Source organism: Scyliorhinus torazame, chromosome 8 (genome assembly GCF_047496885.1).
Source record: "Scyliorhinus torazame isolate Kashiwa2021f chromosome 8, sScyTor2.1, whole genome shotgun sequence".
NCBI lineage: Eukaryota > Metazoa > Chordata > Chondrichthyes > Carcharhiniformes > Scyliorhinidae > Scyliorhinus > Scyliorhinus torazame.
The window spans coordinates 280,696,438-280,719,720 of record NC_092714.1 but is presented as its reverse complement, the minus strand read 5'-3'; the positions used below and the strand labels follow the sequence as shown (position 1 = coordinate 280,719,720).

Here is a 23,283-nt window from a genome sequence, read left to right as displayed (position 1 = left end):
CCTGGAGGAGGGCGTAGAAGGATGGGTGAGTAAATTTGCAGATGACACAAGTCGGTGGGGTTGTGGACCGTGTGGAAGGATGTTACAAGTTACAGAGGGACATAGATAAGCTGCAGTGCTGGGCTGAGAGGTGGTAAATGGAGTTTAATGCAGAAAAGTGTGAGGTGTTTCATTTTGGAAGGAATAACCGGAAGACAGAGTACTAGGCTAATGGTAAGATTCTTGGCAGTGTGGATGAGCAGAGAGATCTCGGTGTCCATGTACATAGATCCCTGAAACTTGCCACCCAGGTTGAGAGGGTTGTTAAGAAGGCGTACGGTGTGTTGGCTTTTATTGGTAGAGGGATTGCGTTTCGGAGCCATGAGGTGATGTTGTAGCTGTACAAAACTCTGGTGCGGCCGCATTTGGAGTATTGCGTGCAATTCTGGTAGCCGCATTATAGGAAGGATGCGGAAGCATTGGAAAGGGTGCAGATGAGATTTACCAGAATGTTGCCTGGTATGGAGGGAAGATCTTATGAGGGAAGGCTGAGGGACTTGAGGCTGTTTTCATTAGAGAGAAGAAGGTTAAGAGGTGACTTAATTGAGGCATACAAGATGATCAGAGGATTAGATAGGGTGGATAGTGAGAGCCTTTTTCCTCGGATGGTGGTGTCTAGCACGAGGGGACATAGCTTTAAATTGAGGGGAGATAGATATAAGACCGATGTCAGAGGTAGGTTCTTTACTCCGAGAGCAGTAAGGCCGTGGAATGCCCTGCCTGCAACAGTAGTGGACTCGCCAACACTAAGGGCATTCAAATGGTCATTGGATAGACATGTGCTTTAGAGTGGTTTCACAGGTCAGCGCAACATCGAGAGCCAAGGGCCTGTACTGCGCTGTAATGTTCTATGTTCTAGAACCACGCTTCCACCTAGGAGGTTTGGGCAGGACAAGTGGTGGAAGGTGTAGCCTGGTGCGAAGACTTTACTTCGAGAATGCTTTCATCAGCCCTCGGCAGGTTACTGATATAATCATCCAAGGTAATCTCATGGATGGCCAGGACCTTATTCAAAAGGAAACAGACATTCTGGAGGGAATTGTGGAAAATGGCAGGAGGCACAGTGAATGAGGGTATTTAATATAAATGCAATGAAGTGACTGTTGATATAGAAGATTAGATTTATTCACCCTTCTCTTTCCCCCCCCCCCTTCATGATGAAAAGTGTTCCTCTTTAGAAAAGCACTTTTGCTAACACAATACTCCAGTTTACTGATTCTGCTCTTCGCCCCACCCCGGTGAGCACAATAGGAGTGAGGTAGAACTGTTTATAAAAAAAAAAACTAGAAGCAAGACCTGGAGTTGTCGATCTAAAAGAGATTCTTGTGAAACCCTAAACCAAATGTTGATTATAGCTTTTTTTTGTAACCGTGGCATCTAACTTTTTGCAGATTCCAGATTCTTTGCTGAGAGAGAGGGACAAAACTGCGAAATGGAATGGAATCCCACATCTGGTGCAGAAATTATACTCAAACAGCCAACCCAACAATGACGGGCTTTTGCTGTGCCATGGCATTTTGAAGGTCAGTGCTAAAGATTGTGGTGCAGGACACTTGAGTAAGCCTACAGCAGCAATTACATCATCTCCCAACCTTTTCCTGAGTGAAAACTTGCCCAATGTATATCATCACTCCTAATCATCTAATCCCGCCATTCCGTTGATCATTCTGCTTGCTCTCGTGAACCCTTTGAACAGCTGTAATAACTTACACTGTGGTAAGCAGAACTTTACAGTGTTCAAAATACAGTCGGCCAATCATTTACCAAGCAGCAGGGTTACCTCTCTACTTCAGCTCACTGTTAACTTGGTGCAGTGCATCACACTGGAATGTGATCCACCATTTCCACACCACTTGTTTCTGTAACGGCTCACAAGCCCACGGGCAGCACTGAAACTCCTGCCTGTGGTTCAAGGCATTGTGCAGTAAGCAACATGGTCTATTAAATTGTGCACTGCAGTGCCACCTATTTGCAGCTAGAAGGTAAGGACATTTGCACAATGATAGGAAAAGGCTACAGTGCATCTTGGCAATCAGTACATCCTCTTTGTTGTCTTTTCTGTGTGAAAACATGCCAAATGAAAAGAGAGTAGGGTCACAATAGTCAATTTGGGACTATGATAGATAATTGTTGCAACAAGAAATCCTGGTTTAGGAGCAGGCCAGCTGAATACATCTGTGCTCGCTCTCCCCTTCATCACCTTTTATGCTGAATCACCATCCCATGCTACACACTGATGGTTCTTTTGCTGCCTGACTGAATCACCAGTTTACTTCTGTTTTCTGAGGCTAGACTTTACATTAATCCTGAGTAGTGAGTTCAGCAGAAAAACTAATTACCATTTTTGAGTCCATTGATAATGAGTTGCATAGTTTAATTCCTTTAGTTAAATGTTTGTGTAGGAAGGTTCTAGGGGTACTCTATTCCAATGGAATCAGAATTATATAAACTTGCAGAACAGAAAATGCCATTTGACACCATCCCTGGGGCAGCTCTTTGAAAGAGCAGTTGAGCTTGGTCCCACGTGGCCACTTTGTTTGTAATCATCCTCATCCTCAACTACCCGTCTCCTCTCCTCCTGAAATTCTTTTTGAAACCGCTTGCGTCACCTTTGCAGTAGTGTTCCAGCCCCCCACAGCTGAGTGGGGGAAAAAATTCTCATTACCTTCTCCATCTTTTTTTTTTCAACCATTTTGCATCTGTGATTTCTCGTTATTGACCTACTTGCAAGAGGAAACAATTTTTACTTGTCTTTTATCTTTCTTACCTCATCAACACTTCTCATTTCGGAAATCTCGATTAAGTCACTCCTTAACCATCTCTGTTCCAAGGAGAACAATCCTCAAATATTTCTGAAAGAAGAAACATGCTGTTGTTTGTCGTCTTGATCTCATCAGGATAAATTTGCATGAATACCAGTTTTAAAGGGAGCAATTTGTACTGCATGTGAAGAGAGTGCTGAATGGTAGAGGTGTTGCCACAGAATACACCAGGGAACAGTTAACTGCCCAGTTTTAAAATTGAACCATGGTCAAGGCATTGCTGTGAGGAATGAACCAGGGAATGACTGCATACTTTTGTTTAGTTGAAAAGGCACAATGTGTGGACATACTCCTCCCGTCTGCAAAAGACAAGGCCTTGTGTTTGAATATATGTAGCTTCGAGCACATGTAAGTGAGCCACACTGCTAATCTTAAATTTGTTGTCAGTGTAATTTCTAACGCAATTGGGATTGTTTAGCCAGTGATGTCCAATCATGGGATCACATCTAATGTTGGATGTTTGAGTTTTCCAAGCACAGGCTGGTTGCGAATGGCCAGCACTTTGCCTGCTGTAGACAGTTGAAAGGACATGCCGCCACCCTACATACCTGGCCTCGCACTAGTACCGAAATTCGTATACCACATTACTCATTTGTGTGATGGGTAGAAAATCCTTACGGCTTGACGGCAGCAACCTGTCAGTAAAGAATAGCACTCGTGCTACTCCATAGTAACAGTGTGACACAGCTAACTTCACATGTCTAAACATTTTGAACAACACCTTAAACTTAAAGAGTTATTCTGAAGTAGACTGGGCATTTTACAGGTGGCCAAGGTGATTAAGAAGGCATATGGCATGCTTGCATTCATCAGCCGTAGCATTGAGAACAGGAGTTGGGAAATCATGTTGCAGCTGTATAAAACCTTGGTTAGGCTGCATTTTGAGTATTGCATGCAGTTCTGGTCACCACATTATCAGAAGAACATGGAAGCTTTGGAGAGAGTGCAAAGAAGGTTCACCAGGATTTTGCCTGGTCTCGAGGGTGTTGGCAATGAGGAGAGATTGAATAACCTAGAATTGTTTTTACTGGAAAGAATGAGGCTGAGGGGAGACCTGACAGAGGTCTACAAAATTGAGAGGCACAGACCGTGTGTGTGGTTATAGGCTTTTTCCAAGGGTGGAGTGTCAATTACAAGGAGGCACAGGTTCAAGGTGAGAGAGGGAAAGTTTAAGGAAGATGTGCAGGGTAAGGTTTTCACGCAGAGTGTGATGGGTGCCTGGAATATGCTGCCAGAGGATGTGTTGGAAGCCGGCACATTAGCAACATTAAAGAAGCATCTGGATGGGTACATGAATAGGGAGGGAATAGAGGGATATGGACCGAGTAAGAGCAGAAGGTTTTGTTTAAGTTGGGGCATCGTGATCAGCACAGGCTTGGAGGGCCGAAGGGCCTGTTCCTGTGTTGTACTTTTCTTTGTTCTTTGAAAGTGGCAACATTCATGAGTTTATGCGATTATAGAGTGAGCAGTGATCTGATCAGGGTAGCCATATCTTTCGGGATGGATTTTAAGCACCTTACTTTAACATTAAGCTTGCACAGTGAGCAAATGGTTCCGGCCCTATTTATAAGGTTCCTGATGAGGCCGATCTTATAGTGCATGGAACTGTAGGAATGCAAACTGGATATTGGCCAGTGAAGGAAGGCTTGTGGTACCCTCTGGGCAACAGCGTAGAGAGCCCACTGGCAGATTTCTAAACTAGCACATTGAAACAAGAGTCAATTTGACTGCTCTGTTTCAAAAATGAATTTGAGCACAGGATAGAGACCAGTAAGTTATGCAAGGAAATTCTTGCATGAAGCTGCAGATTCAAATATCGCTGCACCAGAAATATTAAGGTGTCATGGGAGTGTCCCTTTAAGAAATGTTTTTGTTTTATTTCATGGCTTCAGTGATGTCATTGTGTGGGTGGAACTGGGTTGTGGCTCTGAGTTTTGCTTTCGCTTTGAGTTTGACCTGGTTTTGTATTGCACAGGTTGGAAAGAAGTGTCTCCCATTCCAAGGGGATGGTTTAGCACAGTGGGCTAAAGAGCTGGCTTGTAAAGCAGAACCTGTACCAGCCTCCTCGATCAGGCGCCGGAATGTGGCGACCAGGGGCTTTTCACAGTAACTTCATTTGAAGCCTACTTGTGACTAGCAATTTTCATTTCATTTCTATCTTCAGCTTAAAAGCTGTTTCCAGATTACTTGATAACTTAAAAGTGATAACTGTTTTCTGGAAGGAAACCATACCTGCTGTTTTGGAAAGGAAACAGGTGTATCCATACCAAGTCTTAAAGGATGAAGAGTGCCATGTATTAGGCCACACCTTTGAAAAGGGGTTTCTGGGATCTTGTTATTAAATTGGAACAGTTAAAGAGGGGAATTTATTAAGGGTGATACATAGATTACTGTAGCTGTGTGGGGTATTTATGTTTGTAGTTGATAAAAATGCTTACTGTGTGTTTATAAAATGTTAACTAAATTTGTAGAATAAAGATTGTTTTTGATTAAAAGTCATGAAGGCCTCTGTTGAATAACCCCTGAAAGGCAAGCCCTTGTGCTCATTGTAACCAAAATCAATAAACAGTTGTAGGTCAGGTGAATGCCATGATATACTTTTGGAGTTTTCTAAACCCTGGCCCATAACAAAGGACGGGAGGTTTGGTGTAATTCTGTAAAAGAGTAGTTTCTCGTGCTGTACTTCGAGAGGATCCCGTGGAAACAACACCTATGTGGGTATCACATTTCCACATTGCTGGGTAGATGCCCGTGTTGTAGCTGCACTGGAACAGCTTGGCTGGATGTGCGGCAAGCTCTGGAGATTTGACTAATATTGTCAGGGCCCATATCCTTTGCAGTATCCAGTGCCTTCAGCTATTTCTTAATGTCATGCTGAAGGCTGACATCTGTGATGCTGAGAAGGTCAAGATGGGTCATGTAATCGATCTGGTTAAAGATTGTTGCAAATGTCTTTGTCCAGCTGCAGAGCCTAGATCTGGTCAGTTGATTGTGGTACTGCTTGGCTCTCTATTACTTGCTGCTTATGCTGTTTGGCACACAAGTAGTCCTGTGTACTAGCTTCACCAGGTCAACACCCCATTTTTAGGTATGCCTGATGTTGCTTCTGGCATGCCGATTGACACACTTCATTGAACCAGGGTTGATCCTCTGGCTTGGGAGATGCTGGGCGATGAAATTACAGATTGTGTTTGAGTACAATTCTGTGGCTGCAGGTAGCCCACAGCGTCTCATGGATGCCCAGTTTTAAGTTGCTAAATCTGTTCAAAGTCTTCCCATTTAGCACAGTGGTAGTGCCACATAACACATAAGAACATAAGAACTAGGAGCAGGAGTCGGCCATCTGGCCCCTCGAGCCTGCTCCGCCATTCAATAAGATCATGACTGATCTCTTTGTGGACTCAGCTGTAAATTGTAAACAATTGCGGACCCAACACTGATCCTTGAGGCACACCTCTAGCCACAGATCACCAACCAGAAAAACACCCATTTATCTCCAATCTTTGCTTTCTATTAGTTAATCAATCCTCGATCCATGCTAATACTTTACCCATAACACCATGCACCTTTATCTTGTGCAGCAGCCTTTTGTGCAGGAGGAGGTGAGAGAGAGAACTCTCGCAAAGCAGCAGGAGTTCAGAGAGAGAGAGAGAGAGAGAACGCTCGCAAAGCAGCAGGAGTTCAGAGAGAGAGAGAACTCTCGCAAAGCAGCGGCAGCTGAGAGGGAGAGAGTTCCCGCAAAGCAGCGGGAGGTGAGGGAGAGAGAGTTCCCGCGAAGCAGCGGCAGGTGAGAGGGAGAGAGTTCCCGCAAAGCAGCGGCAGGTGAGAGGGAGAGAGTTCCCGCGAAGCAGCGGCAGGTGAGGGAGAGAGTTCCCGCGAAGCAGCGGCAGCTGAGAGGGGGAGAGTTCCCGCGAAGCAGCGGGAGGTGAGAGGGAGAGAGTTCCCGCGAAGCAGCGGCAGCTGAGAGGGAGCGAGTTCCCGCGAAGCAGCGGCAGCTGAGAGGGAGAGAGTTCCCGCGAAGCAGCGGCAGGTGAGGGAGAGAGTTCCCGCGAAGCAGCGGCAGCTGAGAGGGAGCGAGTTCCCGCGAAGCAGCGGCAACTGAGAGGGAGCGAGTTCCCGCGAAGCAGCGGCAACTGAGAGGGAGCGAGTTCCCGCGAAGCAGCGGCAGCTGAGAGGGAGAGCGTTCCCGCGAAGCAGCGGCAGCTGAGAGGGAGAGAGTTCCCGCAAAGCAACGGCAGGTGAGAGGGAGAGAGTTCCCGCAAAGCAGCGGGAGGTGAGAGGGAGAGAGTTCCCGCAAAGCAGCGGGAGGTGAGGGGGAAAGAGTTCCCGCGAAGCAGCGGCAGGTGAGGGGGGGAGAGTTCCCGCGAAGCAGCGGGAGGTGAGAGGGAGAGAGTTCCCGCGAAGCAGCGGCAGGTGAGGGGGGGAGAGTTCCCGCGAAGCAGCGGCAGGTGAGGGGGGGAGAGTTCCCGCGAAGCAGCGGCAGGTGAGGGGGGGGAGAGTTTCCGCGAAGCAGCGGCAGGCGAGAGAGAGGCTATGCATTCCAGACCACCGCTACCCTCTGAGTAAATAGGTTTTTCCTCTCAACCGCCCTAAACCACCTTCAACCTTTGTCCCCTCGTAACTGATCCTTCATCGAAGAGGAACACCTGCTCCCTATCCACCCTGTCCATGCCCCTCATAATCGTGTACACCTCGACTAGGTCGCCCCTCAGTCTTCTCTGCTCCAGCGAAAACAACCCAAGCCTTCAGAACTTAAATGTTCCGTCCCAAGCAACATTCTGGTGAATCACCTCTGCACCCGCTCCAGTGCAATCACATCCTGCCTTATTTTACTAAAATTTGCTCTCCCCCAATCCAAAACGTTTTTTTGCAACTTGTCTAACTACTTGTCTCGGGGCGGCATGGTGGCATAGTGGTTAGCACTGTTGCTTCACAGTGCCGGGGACCCAGCACCTCCACCCTATCCCCGTGACCCTATCTCCTTTGGACACCAAGGGCAATTTATCATGGCCAATCCACCTAACTTGAGTTAAGGTGCCGTGCCCTGGGAATTTAAGGAAGCCCTCCCTCCGGCCATCTCTCAAGCCATATGAGAAGAAATGGATTGCTATCTGAAAAGGTTACAGGGATAACGCAGGGGGGTGAATCTCGGTGAAATGCTCTTTCAGAGAGCCAGTGCAAACTCTGGCTAGATAAACCTCTGTACTAAAGATTCTGTGAATATTACCGATTGTGCTCATTACAGAATCAAATGGCGGATTTTCCTTTTCGTATTCAAGTTGCTGTATCACTCAGTGCAGCCATTAACCGGTGTTTGAAGATAAGCAGTTTTGTTGGATTATCCTGGCTGATGTTCTGAGCACCAGTTCTCTGGTGACTGTTACCAACTCTGTTTCATATTCTTTCTTGGCTGCAGAGTCACTGTTTGTAAGGTGAGGATTGCTAAGTAAGAAGATGGACACGTTATCCCAGTCCATCTCCTGGGAGTCTTTCCTGTTGGAGTGACCTCTTGCCGAGCTTGTGCTGTGTCACCTCCGCTTATATTTTGCACCTTATGTTATTAATAAACGCTTATTGTCACAAGTCGGCTTCAATGAAGTTACTGTGAAAAGCCCCTAGTCGCCACATTCCGGCGCCTGTTCGGGGAGGCTGGTACGGGAATTGAATCTGCCCTGCCCACTGTGCTAAACCAGCCCCTGTTCACTAACCGTACAATTATGGATCGCCATTGTAATGGAGAAAACAAAGATTTCTCAAAGTCTGAAATAAACAGGAAATGAAAATGATGGAAATACACAACTGGTCAATCTGCATCCGAAAGAAAAAAATATTTAAATCTATAAACTGGTTGGGTATTGTCTGATCTTGTAATCCCAGCCAGTGAGCAGAGAGTATTTGGCCACTGTAGCCATGTTGGGTGAAAGGATTGTGCTGCTTGAGATTTGGTCTGCTGAGATGTTGATGATTCCTTTTTCATCCCCTTTATGTGTAGGAAATTGCTCCGCTTCTCTCCATGGAGGCAATGGCATTTGTGACCGAGGATGGCAAAGGTGCGCAGGAGTCCAAATTTCCCAACACTCACGTCTTCGATCTGTTCGGCGGAGTCGATGTAAGTGTTGCATTGAAATACTTTGGAGACCCGTTAGGGATTATTTTGACGCAAATACTGTCTGAAATCCTTTGTGTAAGAGGGGAGGGACAGGGGTTAGCTGAGACCAATCAGACTAAGAGTATCAATAGTGACACTGTAAAATTGTGATGCTGCATTGCTACACAATGATAGCTAACGTCTGGAGCATGCTGAACAGCCAAAGGAATTTCTCTGACAAGTCAAATCTTGAGTGGTCAGAGTGGAGGAGTCACAGTCCTGATTAGCTACTGCCCCTACCTGCCAATGCAATAGTACTGATCCACTTTTACTTTTTAAAGTGTAGGACTTTCTCAGTAAGTTGAATCTGTGTTAGACACTGCTCTGCACAAATTCCCTTAGTCAGTGAAGTTCTGAAGATTTAATGGGAATGCTGGTTAAGGAGTCTAAGATTAGGGGGAGGGGGAAAATAGAGCCAGGCCTTTCACAAGTGAAATGAGAAATACTTCTACATGCAAAGGTTGGTAGAATTTTCCACATCTCTCCTGCAAATGGTAATTGATACTAAATAAAAATAGATCATTGTTATCTAAAGGTATTGAGGGATATGGGGGAAAACAGGTAACGTAGAATTTACAGTACAGAAGGAGGCCATTCAGCCCATCTGAATTCAGCCGAGGGCAGCACGGTAGCATTGTGGATAGCACAATTGCTTCACAGCTCCAGGGTCCCAGGTTCGATTCCGGCTTGGGTCACTGCCTGTGCGGGGTCTGCACCTTCTCCCCGTGTGTGCGATTCTAGATTCTAGGGTGGCACGGTAGCACCGGTTAGCACTGTGACTTCATAGCGCCAGAGTCCCAGGTTCCATTCCCGACTTGGGTCACTCTGTGCGGAGTCTGCACGTTCTCCCCATGACTGCGTGGGTTTCCTCTGGGTGCTCCGGTTTCCTCCCACAAGTCTCGAAAGACCCGCTGTTAGGTGAATTGGACATCCTGAATTCTCCCTCCGTGTACCCGAACAGGCGCCGGAATGCTTTTCACAGTAACTTTGTTGCAGTGTTAATGTAAGCCTGCCTTGTGATGATCACGATTATTATTATTATTATTAATAATGTATTTTTAAAACTCCTTGGGATTTTACTTTAGTTTGCCTACCAGTATTTTTTCATGCCCTCCCTTCGCTCTCATAATTTATTTTTAATGTACCCCCTGCATTTTCTATACTCCTCTAGAGAATCCACTGTTTTGAGCCCCCTGATTCTGCCAAAAGCCTCCTTTTTTTCTTTATCCAATCCTGTATATCCCATGACATCTAGGGTTATACATGGTAGAAGTGAAAGCTGTTAATAGTAAGGTGAAAATAATGCTGCAGGCAAGTTGTTAAATCAGATATTTAAGACAGCTCAAAAGTGCCTCTTTGAAGCTAGATTTTATACACCCACTTGCTACCCTCGAAGGCATTGGCTGGTTATGGTTCAGTAGGTCCAGTTTGACCCTTCTTCATATGTGATCCTTGCCTGTTACTGTGAATATACTGCCCCAGAATGAAGGATGTCAGAGTTAAGCCATGCCCTCACCTCCTGTCCCCCAGCTCAAATTTGTTAGGTTCTTGTGTTCCCTCTGACCTCACTCGCATACACTTTCCACATGGGTTATTGAATAGACAAAGAACAACAAAGAACAAAGAAATGTACAGCACAGGAACAGGCCCTTCGGCCCTCCAAGCCCGTGCCGACCATACTGCCCGACTAAACTACAATCTTCTACACTTCCTGGGTCCGTATCCTTCTATTCCCATCCTATTCATATATTTGTCAAGATGCCCCTTAAATGTCCCTATCGTCCCTGCCTCCACTACCTCCTCCGGTAGCGAGTTCCAGGCACCCACTACCCTCTGCGTAAAAAACTTGCCTCGTACATCTACTCTAAACTTTGCCCCTCTCACCTTAAACCTATGCCCCCTAGTAATTGACCCCTCTACCCTGGGGAAAAGCCTCTGACTATCCACTCTGTCTATGCCCCTCATAATTTTGTATACCTCTATCAGGTCGCCCCTCAACCTCCTTCGTTCCAGTGAGAACAAACCGAGTTTATTCAATCGCTCCTCATAGCTTATGCCCTCCATACCAGGCAACATTCTGGTAAATCTCTTCTGCACCCTCTCTAAAGCCTCCACATCCTTCTGGTAGTGTGGCGACCAGAATTGAACACTATACTCCAAGTGTGGCCTAACTAAGGTTCTATACAGCTGCAACATGACTTGCCAATTCTTATACTCAATGCCCCGGCCAATGAAGGCAAGCATGCCGTATGCCTTCTTGACTACCTTCTCCACCTGTGGAGCCCCTTTCAGTGATCTGTGGACCTGTACTCCTAGATCTCTTTGACTTTCAATACTCTTGAGGGTTCTACCATTCACTGTATATTCCCTACCTGCATTAGCCCTTCCAAAATGCATTACCTCACATTTGTCCAGGTTAAACTCCATCTGCCATCTCTCCGCCCAAGTCTCCAGACAATCTAAATCCTGCTGTATCCTCAGACAGTCCTCATCGCTATCCGCAATTCCACCAACCTTTGTGTCGTCTGCAAACTTACTAATCAGACCAGTTACATTTTCCTCCAAATCATTTATATATACTACAAAGAGCAAAGGTCCCAGCACTGATCCCTGTGGAACACCACTGGTCACAGCCCTCCAATTAGAAAAGCATCCCTCCATTGCTACCCTCTGCCTTCTATGGCCTAGCCAGTTCTGTATCCACCTTGCCAGTTCACCCCTGATCCCGTGTGACTTCACCTTTTGTACTAGTCTACCATGAGGGACCTTGTCAAAGGCCTTACTGAAGTCCATATAGACAACATCTACTGCCCTACCTGCATCAATCATCTTAGTGACCTCCTCGAAAAACTCTATCAAGTTAGTGAGACACGACCTCCCCTTCACAAAACCGTGCTGCCTCTCACTAATACGTCCATTTGCTTCCAAATGGGAGTAGATCCTGTCTCGAAGAATTCTCTCCAGTAATTTCCCTACCACTGAAGTAAGGCTCACCGGCCTGTAGTTCCCGGGATTATCCCTGCCACCCTTCTTAAACAGAGGAACAACATTGGCTATTCTCCAGTCCTCCGGGACATCCCCTGAAGACAGCGAGGATCCAAAGATTTCTGTCAAGGCCTCAGCAATTTCCTCTCCAGCCTCCTTCAGTATTCTGGGGTAGATCCCATCCGGCCCTGGGGACTTATCTACCTTAATATTTTTTAAGACACCCAACACCTCGTCTTTTTGGATCACAATGTGACCCAGGCTATCTACACCCCCTTCTCCAGACTCAACATCTACCAATTCCTTCTCTTTGGTGAATACTGATGCAAAGTATTCATTTAGTACCTCGCCCATTTCCTCTGGCTCCACACATAGATTCCCTTGCCTATCCTTCAGTGGGCCAACCCTTTCCCTGGCTACCCTCTTGCTTTTTATGTAAGTGTAAAAAGCCTTGGGATTTTCCTTAACCCTATTTGCCAATGACTTTTCATGACCCCTTCTAGCCCTCCTGACTCCTTGCTTAAGTTCCTTCCTACTTTCCTTATATGCCACACAGGCTTCGTCTGTTCCCAGCCTTTTAGCCCTGACAAATGCCTCCTTTTTCTTTTTGACGAGGCCTACAATATCACTCGTCATCCAAGGTTCCCGAAAATTGCCGTATTTATCTTTCTTCCTCACAGGAACATGCCTGTCCTGTATTCCTTTCAACTGACACTTGAAAGCCTCCCACATGTCAGATGTTGATTTGCCCTCAAACATCCGCCCCCAATCTATGTTCTTCAGTTCCCGCCTAATATTGTTATAATTAGCCTTCCCCCAATTTAGCACATTCATCCTCGGACCACTCTTATCCTTGTCCACCAGTACTTTAAAACTTACTGAATTGTGGTCACTGTTACCGAAATGCTCCCCTACTGAAACATCTACCACCTGGCCGGGCTCATTCCCCAATACCAGGTCCAGTACCGCCCCTTCCCTAGTTGGACTGTTTACATATTGTTTTAAGAAGCCCTCCTGGATGCTCCTTACAAACTCTGCCCCGTCTAAGCCCCTGGCACTAAGTGAGTCCCAGTCAATATTGGGGAAGTTGAAGTCTCCCATCACCACAACCCTGTTGTTTTTACTCTTTTCCAAAATCTGTCTACCTATCTGCTCCTCTATCTCCCGCTGGCTGTTGGGAGGCCTGTAGTATACCCCCAACATTGTGACTGCACCCTTCTTATTCCTGATCTCTACCCATATAGCCTCACTGCCCTCTGAGGTGTCCTCTCGCTGTATAGCTGTGATACTCTCCTGAACAAGTAGCGCAACTCCGCCTCCCTTTTACATCCCCCTCTATCCCGCCTGAAACATCTAAATCCTGGAACGTTTAGCTGCCAATCCTGCCCTTCCCTCAACCAGGTCTCTGTAATGGCAACAACATCATAGTTCCAAGTAGTAATCCAAGCTCTAAGTTCATCTGCCTTACCCGTAATGCTCCTTGCATTAAAACATATGCACTTCAGGCCACCAGACCCGCTGTGTTCAGCAACTTCTCCCCGCCTGCGCTGCCTCAGAGCCACACTGTCCCTATTCCCTAGTTCTCCCTCAATGCTCTCACCTTCTGACCTATTGCTCCCGTGCCCACCCCCCTGCCATACTAGTTTAAACCCTCCCGTGTGACACTAGCAAACCTCGCGGCCAGGATATTTATGCCTCTCCGGTTTAGATGCAACCCGTCCATCTTATACAGGTCACACCTGCCCCGGAAGAGCTCCCAGTGTAGACACCAGATGTAGTTGCTCCAGATTTCTGTGTGGGTGTCAAATGTTATAGGCATTGAAACTAAATGGGACGCAGCAGCTTCTGATTTGGGCTTTATAAAGCAATTTTAACCTTGCAACACCCAAAGGATTCTGCACAAAGACTCGACATAACCAAGTCTGCCTTTGTCCGAGCTGTTAAACAAAAGTCCTTTTTTTTCTTGAGCTGTGAGAAGCTTTTAATTGCATGTATTTTGATATGTTCCATGCTTTTTTCACTTTTACAGCTTTTAGTTGAAATCCTTATGAGGCCAACACTTGCACCACAGAAGAAGAAACAGAAAAGTGAGTAGAATATTGAGACATTTCTTGTGCTTGGTGGTGGTGGTGTGTGTGTTGGGGGGATCACCACATCCTGGTGGCAGATGTGAGCTAATAGAGAGTATTGCTCATGTGTCCGTGTAGCTCTGAGTGTGTGTGGCTCAGGAAGGTTTGAAAAAAGAGGAATGTCGCAAAAATGTATTTTTGTTTGAATTGGGTTGAAGATTTGAACTCTGATGAGGTTCACAAAGGAAATGGTCAACTGCTTATGCATTGAACGTGGAACTTGGGCTGAATGACTTTATGTAAAAATGGAAGTAACTGTAGGATATGAGAAAATTTGCTTTAGTGTTAGAAAACATACAGCGACTTCCGGGTGCGGCGATGACCAGCTGAGTCGCACGTTTCGGCAGCTCCCGGTGGAACGGACTTTTGGGCTCTTGATAGGAGCCCCAACGGCAATTTTAACGGCTAAAAACACCGTGCGGTAAACCAGAAGGGTGTTCCCCCTGGACACGGATGGAAAAAGGAGAGGAAAGTGGCCGGATTGCAGCGGATCCTTTGGAACAACGGCAAGGAAGGCAAGCAGAAACCAAGATGGCGTCGGAAGGTGGCAGTTTCATATGGGGCTCTGAACAACAAGAGTTTTTGAAACGCTGCGTGGAGGAGATAAAAAAGGAAATGAAGAAAGAGTTGTTGGCCCCGATATTACAGGCGATTGAAGGGCTGAAAGAGGAACAAAAGACCCAGGAGCAGGAGCTTCGGGTCGTGAAGGCGAAAGCAGCAGAGAATGAGAACGATATACAGGGCCTGGTGGTGAAGTCGGAGATACAGGAGGCACACCAGAAACGATCTGTGGAGAGGTTGGAGGCACTGGAAAACAACGCAAGGAGGAACAACTTGAGGATTCTTGGCCTTCCTGAAGGTGTGGAGGGGGCGGACATCGGGGCATATGTGAGCACGATGCTGCACTCGTTAATGGGAGCGGAGGCCCCGACGGGTCCGTTGGAGGTGGAGGGAGCATACCGAGTTATGGTGCGAGGATCGAGAGCAGGAGAAACTCCCAGAGCCATAGTGGTGAGATTCCTCCGTTTTAAGGATAGAGAAATGGTCCTTAGATGGGCGAAGAAAACTTGGTGTAGTAAATGGGAGAACGCGGTGATCCGCGTTTATCAAGATTGGAGTGCGGAGGTGGCGAGAAGGAGGGCGAGCTTTAATCGGGCCAAAGCGGTACTTCACAAAAAGAAGATAAAATTTGGAATGCTGCAACCGGCAAGACTGTGGGTCACATATCAAGGAAGGCACCACTACTTTGAAACGGCGGATGAAGCGTGGACTTTTATTGTAGAAGAAAAATTGGAATGATTGGATTATGAAAATGAACGTTTGGGCAAAGTGGTGGGGCGAATGGGGGGGGGGCGAAGAGGGGTTTTATGTTTTAATCCTGCGGTATGGTAACTTTTCTTTCTCCCACAGGTGGTGATGGGGGGAGGTGGGGAGGGAGAGGAGATGGGGCGTTGGCCATGGGAGGCGGGGCCGAGGGAGAGGCGCGGGCTTGGTTCCCGCGCTATGATAATTATGGCGGGAATAGAGAAGCAGGAAGGAGGGGGCGTCGCACGGTGCGAGCCGTGATCACGGGGGGAAGCCGAGGTCAGCCAGAGTTTGCTGACTTCTGGGAGCAACATGGGGGGAGTAATTACGCTAGCGGGGGGTCTAGCGGGGGGGGGGGGGGGCGGGAGGGGGGAATTACTGGGTTGCTGCTGCTGGGGAAAGGGGGGAGTGGGTACGGGAAAGGATGGGCGGGGGGGCACCGTCTGGGAGAGATACAGCTGCGTGGGAACTGGGTGAGAAGCTGGAAAAAGATGATGGCTAACCGGCAAGGGGGGGGGTGGGAAGCCCCCCAACTCGGCTGATCACGTGGAACGTGGGGGGGCTTAACGGGCCGATAAAGAGGGCACGAGTACTCGCACACCTTAAGAAACTTAAAGCAGATGTGGTTATGCTACAGGAAACGCACCTGAAACTGATAGACCAGGTTAGGTTGCGCAAAGGATGGGTGGGGCAGGTGTTCCATTCGGGGCTGGATGCGAAAAACAGGGGGGTGGCTATATTAGTGGGGAAGCGGGTAATGTTCGAGGCGAAGACTATAGTGGCGGATAACGGGGGCAGATACGTGATGGTGAGTGGCAAATTACAGGGAGAGATGGTGGTTTTGGTAAACGTGTATGCCCCGAACTGGGACGATGCCAACTTTATGAGGCGAATGCTAGGACGCATCCCAGACCTAGAGACCGGAAAGCTGATAATGGGGGGAGACTTTAACACGGTGTTGGAACCAAGGCTGGATAGGTCGAAGTCCAGGACTGGTAGGAGGCCGGCAGCAGCCAAGGTGCTTAAGGATTTTATGGAGCAGATGGGAGGGGTGGACCCGTGGAGATTCAGTAGACCTAGGAGTAAGGAGTTCTCGTTTTTCTCCTATGTCCATAAAGTCTATTCACGCATAGACTTTTTTGTGTTGGGTAGGGCATTGATCCCGAGGGTGAGGGGAACGGAATATACGGCTATAGCCATTTCGGATCATGCCCCACACTGGGTAGACTTGGAGATAGGGGAGGAAACAAGAGGGCGCCCACCCTGGAGAATGGACATGGGACTAATGGCGGATGAGGGGGTGTGCCTAAGGGTGAGGGGATGCATTGAAAAGTACTTGGAACTCAATGACAATGGGGAGGTTCAGGTGGGAGTGGTCTGGGAGGCGTTGAAGGCGGTGGTTAGGGGGGAGCTGATATCAATAAGGACACATAAAGGGAAGCAGGAGAGTAAGGAACGGGAGCGGTTGCTGCAAGAACTTTTGAGGGTGGATAGACAATATGCGGAAGCACCGGAGGAGGGACTGTACAGGGAAAGGCAAAGGCTGCATGTGGAATTTGACTTGCTGACTACAGGCACTGCAGAGGCACAATGGAGGAAGGCGCAGGGTGTACAGTATGAATATGGAGAGAAGGCGAGCAGATTGCTGGCACACCAATTGAGGAAAAGGGGAGCAGCGAGGGAAATAGGGGGGGTGAGGGACGAGGAAGGAGAGACGGAGCGGGGAGCGGAGAGAGTGAACGAAGTGTTCAAGACATTTTATAAAAAATTGTATGAAGCTCAACCCCCGGATGGGAGGGAGAGAATGATGGATTTTTTGGATCGGCTGGAAATTCCCAAGGTGGAAGAGCAGGAAAGGGTGGGACTGGGAGCACAGATCACGGTAGAAGAAGTGGTGAAAGGAATTAGGAACATGCAGACGGGAAAGGCCCCGGGACCGGACAGATTCCCAGTTGAATTTTACAGAAAATATTTGGACTTGCTCGCCCCGCTACTGACGAGGACCTTTAACGAGGCAAAGGAAAGGGGACAACTGCCCCCGACTATGTCAGAAGCAACGATATCGCTTCTCTTAAAGAAGGAAAAGGATCCGCTACAATGCGGGTCCTACAGACCAATTTCCCTCCTCAATGTGGATGCCAAGGTCCTGGCCAAGGTAATGGCAATGAGAATAGAGGAATGTGTCCCGGGGGTGGTTCATGAGGACCAAACTGGGTTTGTGAAGGGGAGACAGCTGAACACGAATATACGGAGGCTGTTAGGGGTAATGATGATGGCCCCACCAGAGGGTGAAACGGAGATAGTAGTGGCGATGGATGCCGAGAAAGCATTTGATAGAGTGGAATGGGATTATCTGTGGGAGGTGTTGAGGAGATTTGGGTTTGGAGAGGGGTATGTTAGATGGGTGCAGCTGTTGTATAGGGCCCCAGTGGCGAGTGTGGTCACGAATGGACGGGGATCGGCATATTTTCGGCTCCATAGAGGGACAAGGCAGGGATGTCCTCTGTCCCCATTACTGTTTGCACTGGCGATTGAGCCCCTGGCGATAGCGCTGAGAGGTTCCAAGGGATGGAGGGGAATACTTAGGGGAGGAGAAGAACACCGGGTATCTTTATATGCGGATGATCTGCTACTATATGTGGCGGATCCAGCGGAGGGGATGCCAGAAATAATGCGGATACTTGGGGAGTTTGGGGATTTTTCAGGGTATAAATTGAACATGGGGAAGAGTGAGCTGTTTGTGGTGCATCCAGGGGAGCAGAGTAGAGAAATAGAAGACCTACCGTTGAGGAAGGTAACAAGAGACTTTCGTTACCTGGGGATCCAGATAGCTAAGAATTGGGGCACATTGCACAGGCTAAATTTGACGCGGTTGGTGGAACAGATGGAGGAAGATTTCAAGAGATGGGATATGGTAGCATTGTCAATGGCAGGGAGGGTGCAGGCGGTTAAGATGGTGGTCCTCCCGAGATTCCTCTTTGTGTTCCAGTGCCTCCCGGTGGTGATCACGAAGGCTTTTTTCAAAAGGATAGAAAAGAGTATCATGGGTTTTGTTTGGGCCGGGAAGACTCCGAGAGTGAGGAAGGGATTCTTACAGCGTAGTAGGGATAGGGGGGGGCTGGCACTACCGAGCCTAAGTGAGTATTATTGGGCCGCTAATATTTCAATGGTGAGTAAGTGGATGGGAGAGGAGGAAGGAGCGGCGTGGAAGAGATTAGAGAGGGCGTCCTGTAGGGGGACCAGCCTGCAGGCTATGGTGACAGCCCCATTGCCGTTCTCACCAAGGAACTATACCACGAGTCCGGTGGTGGTAGCTACACTGAAGATTTGGGGACAGTGGAGACGACATAGGGGAAAGACCGGAGCATTGGGGGGGTCCCCGATAAGAAACAACCATAGGTTTGCCCCGGGGGGAATGGATGGGGGATATGGAATGTGGCAAAGAGCAGGTATAACGCAATTGAAAGATCTATTTGTGGATGGGAAGTTCGCGAGTCTGGGAGCGCTGACTGAGAAATATGGGTTGCCCCAAGGGAATGCATTCAGGTACATGCAATTGAGGGCTTTTGCGAGGCAACAGGTGAGGGAATTCCCGCAGCTCCCGACACAAGAGGTGCAGGACAGAGTCATCTCGAAGAAATGGGTGGGGGACGGTAAGGTGTCGGATATATATAGGGAAATGAGGGATGAAGGGGAGACTATGGTGGACGAACTAAAAGGGAAATGGGAAGAAGAGCTAGGGGAGGAGATCGAGGAGGGGCTGTGGGCAGATGCCCTAAACAGGGTAAACTCGTCGTCCTCGTGCGCCAGGCTAAGCCTGATTCAGTTTAAGGTATTACACAGGGCACATATGACTGGAACACGGCTCAGTAAATTTTTTGGGGTGGAGGATAGGTGTGCGAGGTGCTCGAGAAGCCCAGCGAATCATACCCATATGTTTTGGTCATGCCCGGCACTACAGGGGTTTTGGATGGGGGTGACAAAGGTGCTTTCGAAAGTAGTAGGAGTCCGGGTCGAACCAAGCTGGGGGTTGGCTATATTTGGGGTTGCACAAGAGCCGGGAGTGCAGGAGGCGAGAGAGGCCGATGTTTTGGCCTTTGCGTCCCTAGTAGCCCGGCGCAGGATATTGCTAATGTGGAAAGAAGCCAAGCCCCCGGGGGTGGAGACCTGGATAAATGATATGGCGGGGTTCATAAAGTTAGAGCGGATTAAGTTCGTCCTAAGGGGGTCGGCTCAAGGGTTTACCAGGCGGTGGCAACCGTTCGTCGAATATCTTGCGGAAAGATAGATGGGGGAAAAAAGAAGGCAGCAGCAGCAGCCCAGGACTTGGGGGGTGGGGGGGGTGGTGTGTGGCCTGAGACAAGGCAGTTGCCAATTAGGGCTAGTTTTTATTTTTGTTATTTAATATTTATTTATTTGTTGTTGTTTTCTTTTGTTCTTGTTTAAATAAAAAAGGTCATTATTATCTGTATTGTTATAATGTTGTGTAAAGGATGCACAATGTACTGTGTTGGTTGACCAAAAATTTTCAATAAAATATTATTTAAAAAAAAAAGAAAACATACAGCAATAATAAACTTTTGTTAGCAGGATGTGACTAGTAATGAACCCCAGGGATCTTTACTGGGGCTTCAAGCCTTTCTCCATGTTTATCAATGGCCTGGGTGGAGAACTCTATTCCTTCATCCAAGTTTGTAGATGACTCTGAGGTGGGTACAGATGAGCACAGGAAAAAAAATATTGGCCCAGGTGGGTGTTCGAATATTTTCAAGTGGTCCAAAAAGTCAGGTTGCCTTGCTGCAGAACTTTGGCTGGAGAGCGTATGTGAAGTTTAAAAACTGGAGTTTGACAAATCTGCCGAGAAAAAGGACTGGTTACTCTCAGGCCATCATCCTAACATGCAAGGCTTTAATTATGGGCTGGCTTTAGGATAATGCATAAAGATCAGACACTTAAATAGAAAACAATAATGCTTCAAAAATGTGGTTTGATAGCTGTGTTAATTAAGGGTGATATCAGTACAATAGAGCGAGATGGCCTTGGGTAACAGTGATCATAACATGAAAGAATTTCACCTTCAGTTCGAGGGCGGGAAGAGTGTGTCTAAGATTTGTGTTTTGAAATTAAGTGAGGGCAATTATGAGGATGGGAAGACAGCTGACTGGAGTAAACTGGAAAATTAGGTTAGATAGAGATGCAGTGACAGGCATTTAAGGAGATATTTTATAACACTCTGCTAAGATATATTCCAGTAGGAAAGAATTAGATTTCTATGAAATCTTTAGGGGAAGGGTAGTTTCAGTGAGTTGGCAAAGTTTTGGCGGATGGAGTATAATGTGGGAAGAAGTAAACGAGTCTACCTTGGCTGGAAGAATGAAAAACGCAGCATGTTACTTAAATAGGGAGAGATAGCAGAATTCCGAAGTACAGAGGGATCGGGGGGGGGGGGGGGGGGGGGGCGGGGGGGGGGGGGGGGGGGCTGCTGGTACATGAATCACATGAAGTTTGTACACGGGTACAGCAAGTGATTAGGAAGACAAATTAAATAGTTATATTGCAAGGTAATGTAAAATAGGGATGTTTTTATTACTATTGTATTGGTGAGACCACAGTGCTGTGTACAGTTTTCATCTTATTTAAGAAAGGACATGACTGTATTAGAAAGTTTTAGAGAAGGTTCATTCAGGGGGTCATCCCTGATGAAAGGTTGGGCCTGTATCTGAGTTTAGAAGAATGAGGCAATTTTGAAACATCTAGAATCCTGAGGGGACTTAAAGGGTGGATACTGAATGAACATTTCCACTTGTGGGAGAGACTGGAACAAGGGGACACAGTTTAACAACAGGGAGTGTCCCATTTATGACAGTATTTTTTTAAATATAAATTTACAGCACCCAATTTTTTTTTATATCCCAAAGCATGACCAATCCACCACATCTTTGGGTTGTGAGGGTGAGACCCATGCAGACACTGAGAATGTGCAAACTCCACAAGGACAGTGACCTGGGGCTGGGATCAAACCCGGGTCCTCAACGCTGTGAGGCAGCAGTGCTAACCACCGTGCCACCCCTATTTAAGACCGAGTTGATGAGAATTTTTTTTTTCTGAGGGTCATGAGACTGTGGGACCCCCCCCCCCCGGAGATCAGTGAAGGCAGGCTCATTGAATATTTTTGAGTTAATAGGCTCTTGATTGACCGCAGAGTCAAAGCGTATGGGGGTAGGAAGCAAAGTGGAGTTGAGGTCAGATCTGCCATGATCATATTGAGTGGCAGAACAGGCTCAAAGGGCTGAATGACCTCCTCGCTCCTAATTTCTATGTTCATATGTAATTCGAATGCTGTCTGAAGAGTTCAGCCTAGCGGCTGCTTGGCAGGATTCTGATAAGAGTATGTAATTCTCAAGATCGCTGAATAGTGCAATGGTAACATCTGTCCTCCAATAACTGGAGTAGGATAGTTGGAGATACTTTGCTTTAATGGGAGTCTAGGAAGGTTACAATCCTAATCAGCTTGTGTTTTGTGGAAAAAACGGTTTGCATTATTTGCTTATCATTTAATATACTGCCGACTCAGTTGCACAGGAACAGCACTGTTAGTTAGTGTACATTAAAGCATGATGTTTAACTCTACTCCAGCCTGTATCACATAGAGGTCATTGTAGGACTAACAAAACCTTTGTTGCAATTTGCAATGCAGATTCAGCAGAGTGAAAATTGGGGTGTGAAAGACTTAAATTGTGGACAAGTTGCATAAACTTGACATGCATTCTTTTGGGTTTCAAAGATTATCCAGTCGAATTGTTTAAATTGGTAAAGGGATTTGATCGGGTAGAAAAAGAGAAATGTTTACTGTGGTGGGAGAGCCTAGATAAATAAAAGGGATATAACCTGTGAAATTGGGAAACATTTGTTCAAGATAGTTCCCCCTTAAAAGCTGTGGCTGATGGGAATCAATTGAAATTGAAGACAGGTTTTGGGTGTGGCTGTCGGGGAGTTTAGATGAAAGGCGGGTAGATGGAGATGATGTACTGATTGTGATCAAAATAATTGGCACAATAGGCTCGAGGGATGAATGATCTCCAGTTCCTATTTTTCTAGGTTGCTAATATTTTCACTTGTATTCCTTCAGAATACTGCTGTATTGCATTATGAGGATTGATTTTGCTTCCATTAATTTCTAAATAGAGTAACCTATTGTGTTACAGTCGATTTACTGTGGGTCCATGCTGCAACAACATGTGCGATTCTCAGAAAAAGGCGAACCTTTCAGTCACATCAACAGTAAATCCTTTTTCAAGATGTTTTTGGCCTGGTTTTGCAAAAGAAAGGATTTCCAAATTTATTAAATGTTCTAAGTTATGGGGACTTTGAGTGGTGACATGAAGGTGGTAGTCACACGTTAGGTGGCTCCTGCTAGAGTTTCTGGTTTTTGGATTTCTGTGCCCGGTCTCAGGGATAGTTTGTGAATGGGTTGGTGTGGGAAGTTATAAGGAAGATGTGACATGTCAAAGGCCCAGAAGAAGGGTGCTGGAAAGCTGGGGGCGAGTGAAAGTCCCTCATCGAGTGAGGCTGAAAGTCCTGTAGGAAGAAAGATGGCTGAGTGGGGCTGCTCCCCTCTCAGTGGAAACTCTGACCGAGGTGTTGTCGGTGGAGTTCGAGAGGCTGTTTGCTAATCATATGGAGGTGCTGCAGAGGGAGATGATGGCTGCGATGAAGGAGTGGCTGGAGGAGGCAATTGCCCCGATAAAGGCGGCAGTGACAAAGACATTGGTCAAGACGCTGGAGCAAGGAGAGAGGTTGAAGGGGGTGGAGGAGGCTCTGTCGCAGCACAGCGACCAGTCCATCTCGATGGGTG

General features: G+C 47.2%; 1 protein-coding gene across 2 annotated transcripts in view; it reads left to right on the top strand.

Moving 5' to 3' along the window:
* Positions 1-23,283, top strand: part of LOC140428684 (short transient receptor potential channel 4-associated protein-like) — a 140,874-nt gene that overhangs the window by 46,904 nt on the left and 70,687 nt on the right. For both annotated transcript variants that reach the window (XM_072515416.1, XM_072515415.1), the window contains exons 2-4: positions 1,431-1,562; positions 8,854-8,970; positions 14,024-14,081. In XM_072515416.1, coding sequence (XP_072371517.1) covers positions 1,431-1,562; positions 8,854-8,970; positions 14,024-14,081 — 307 coding nt within the window. The remainder of the gene's footprint in view (positions 1-1,430; positions 1,563-8,853; positions 8,971-14,023; positions 14,082-23,283) is intronic.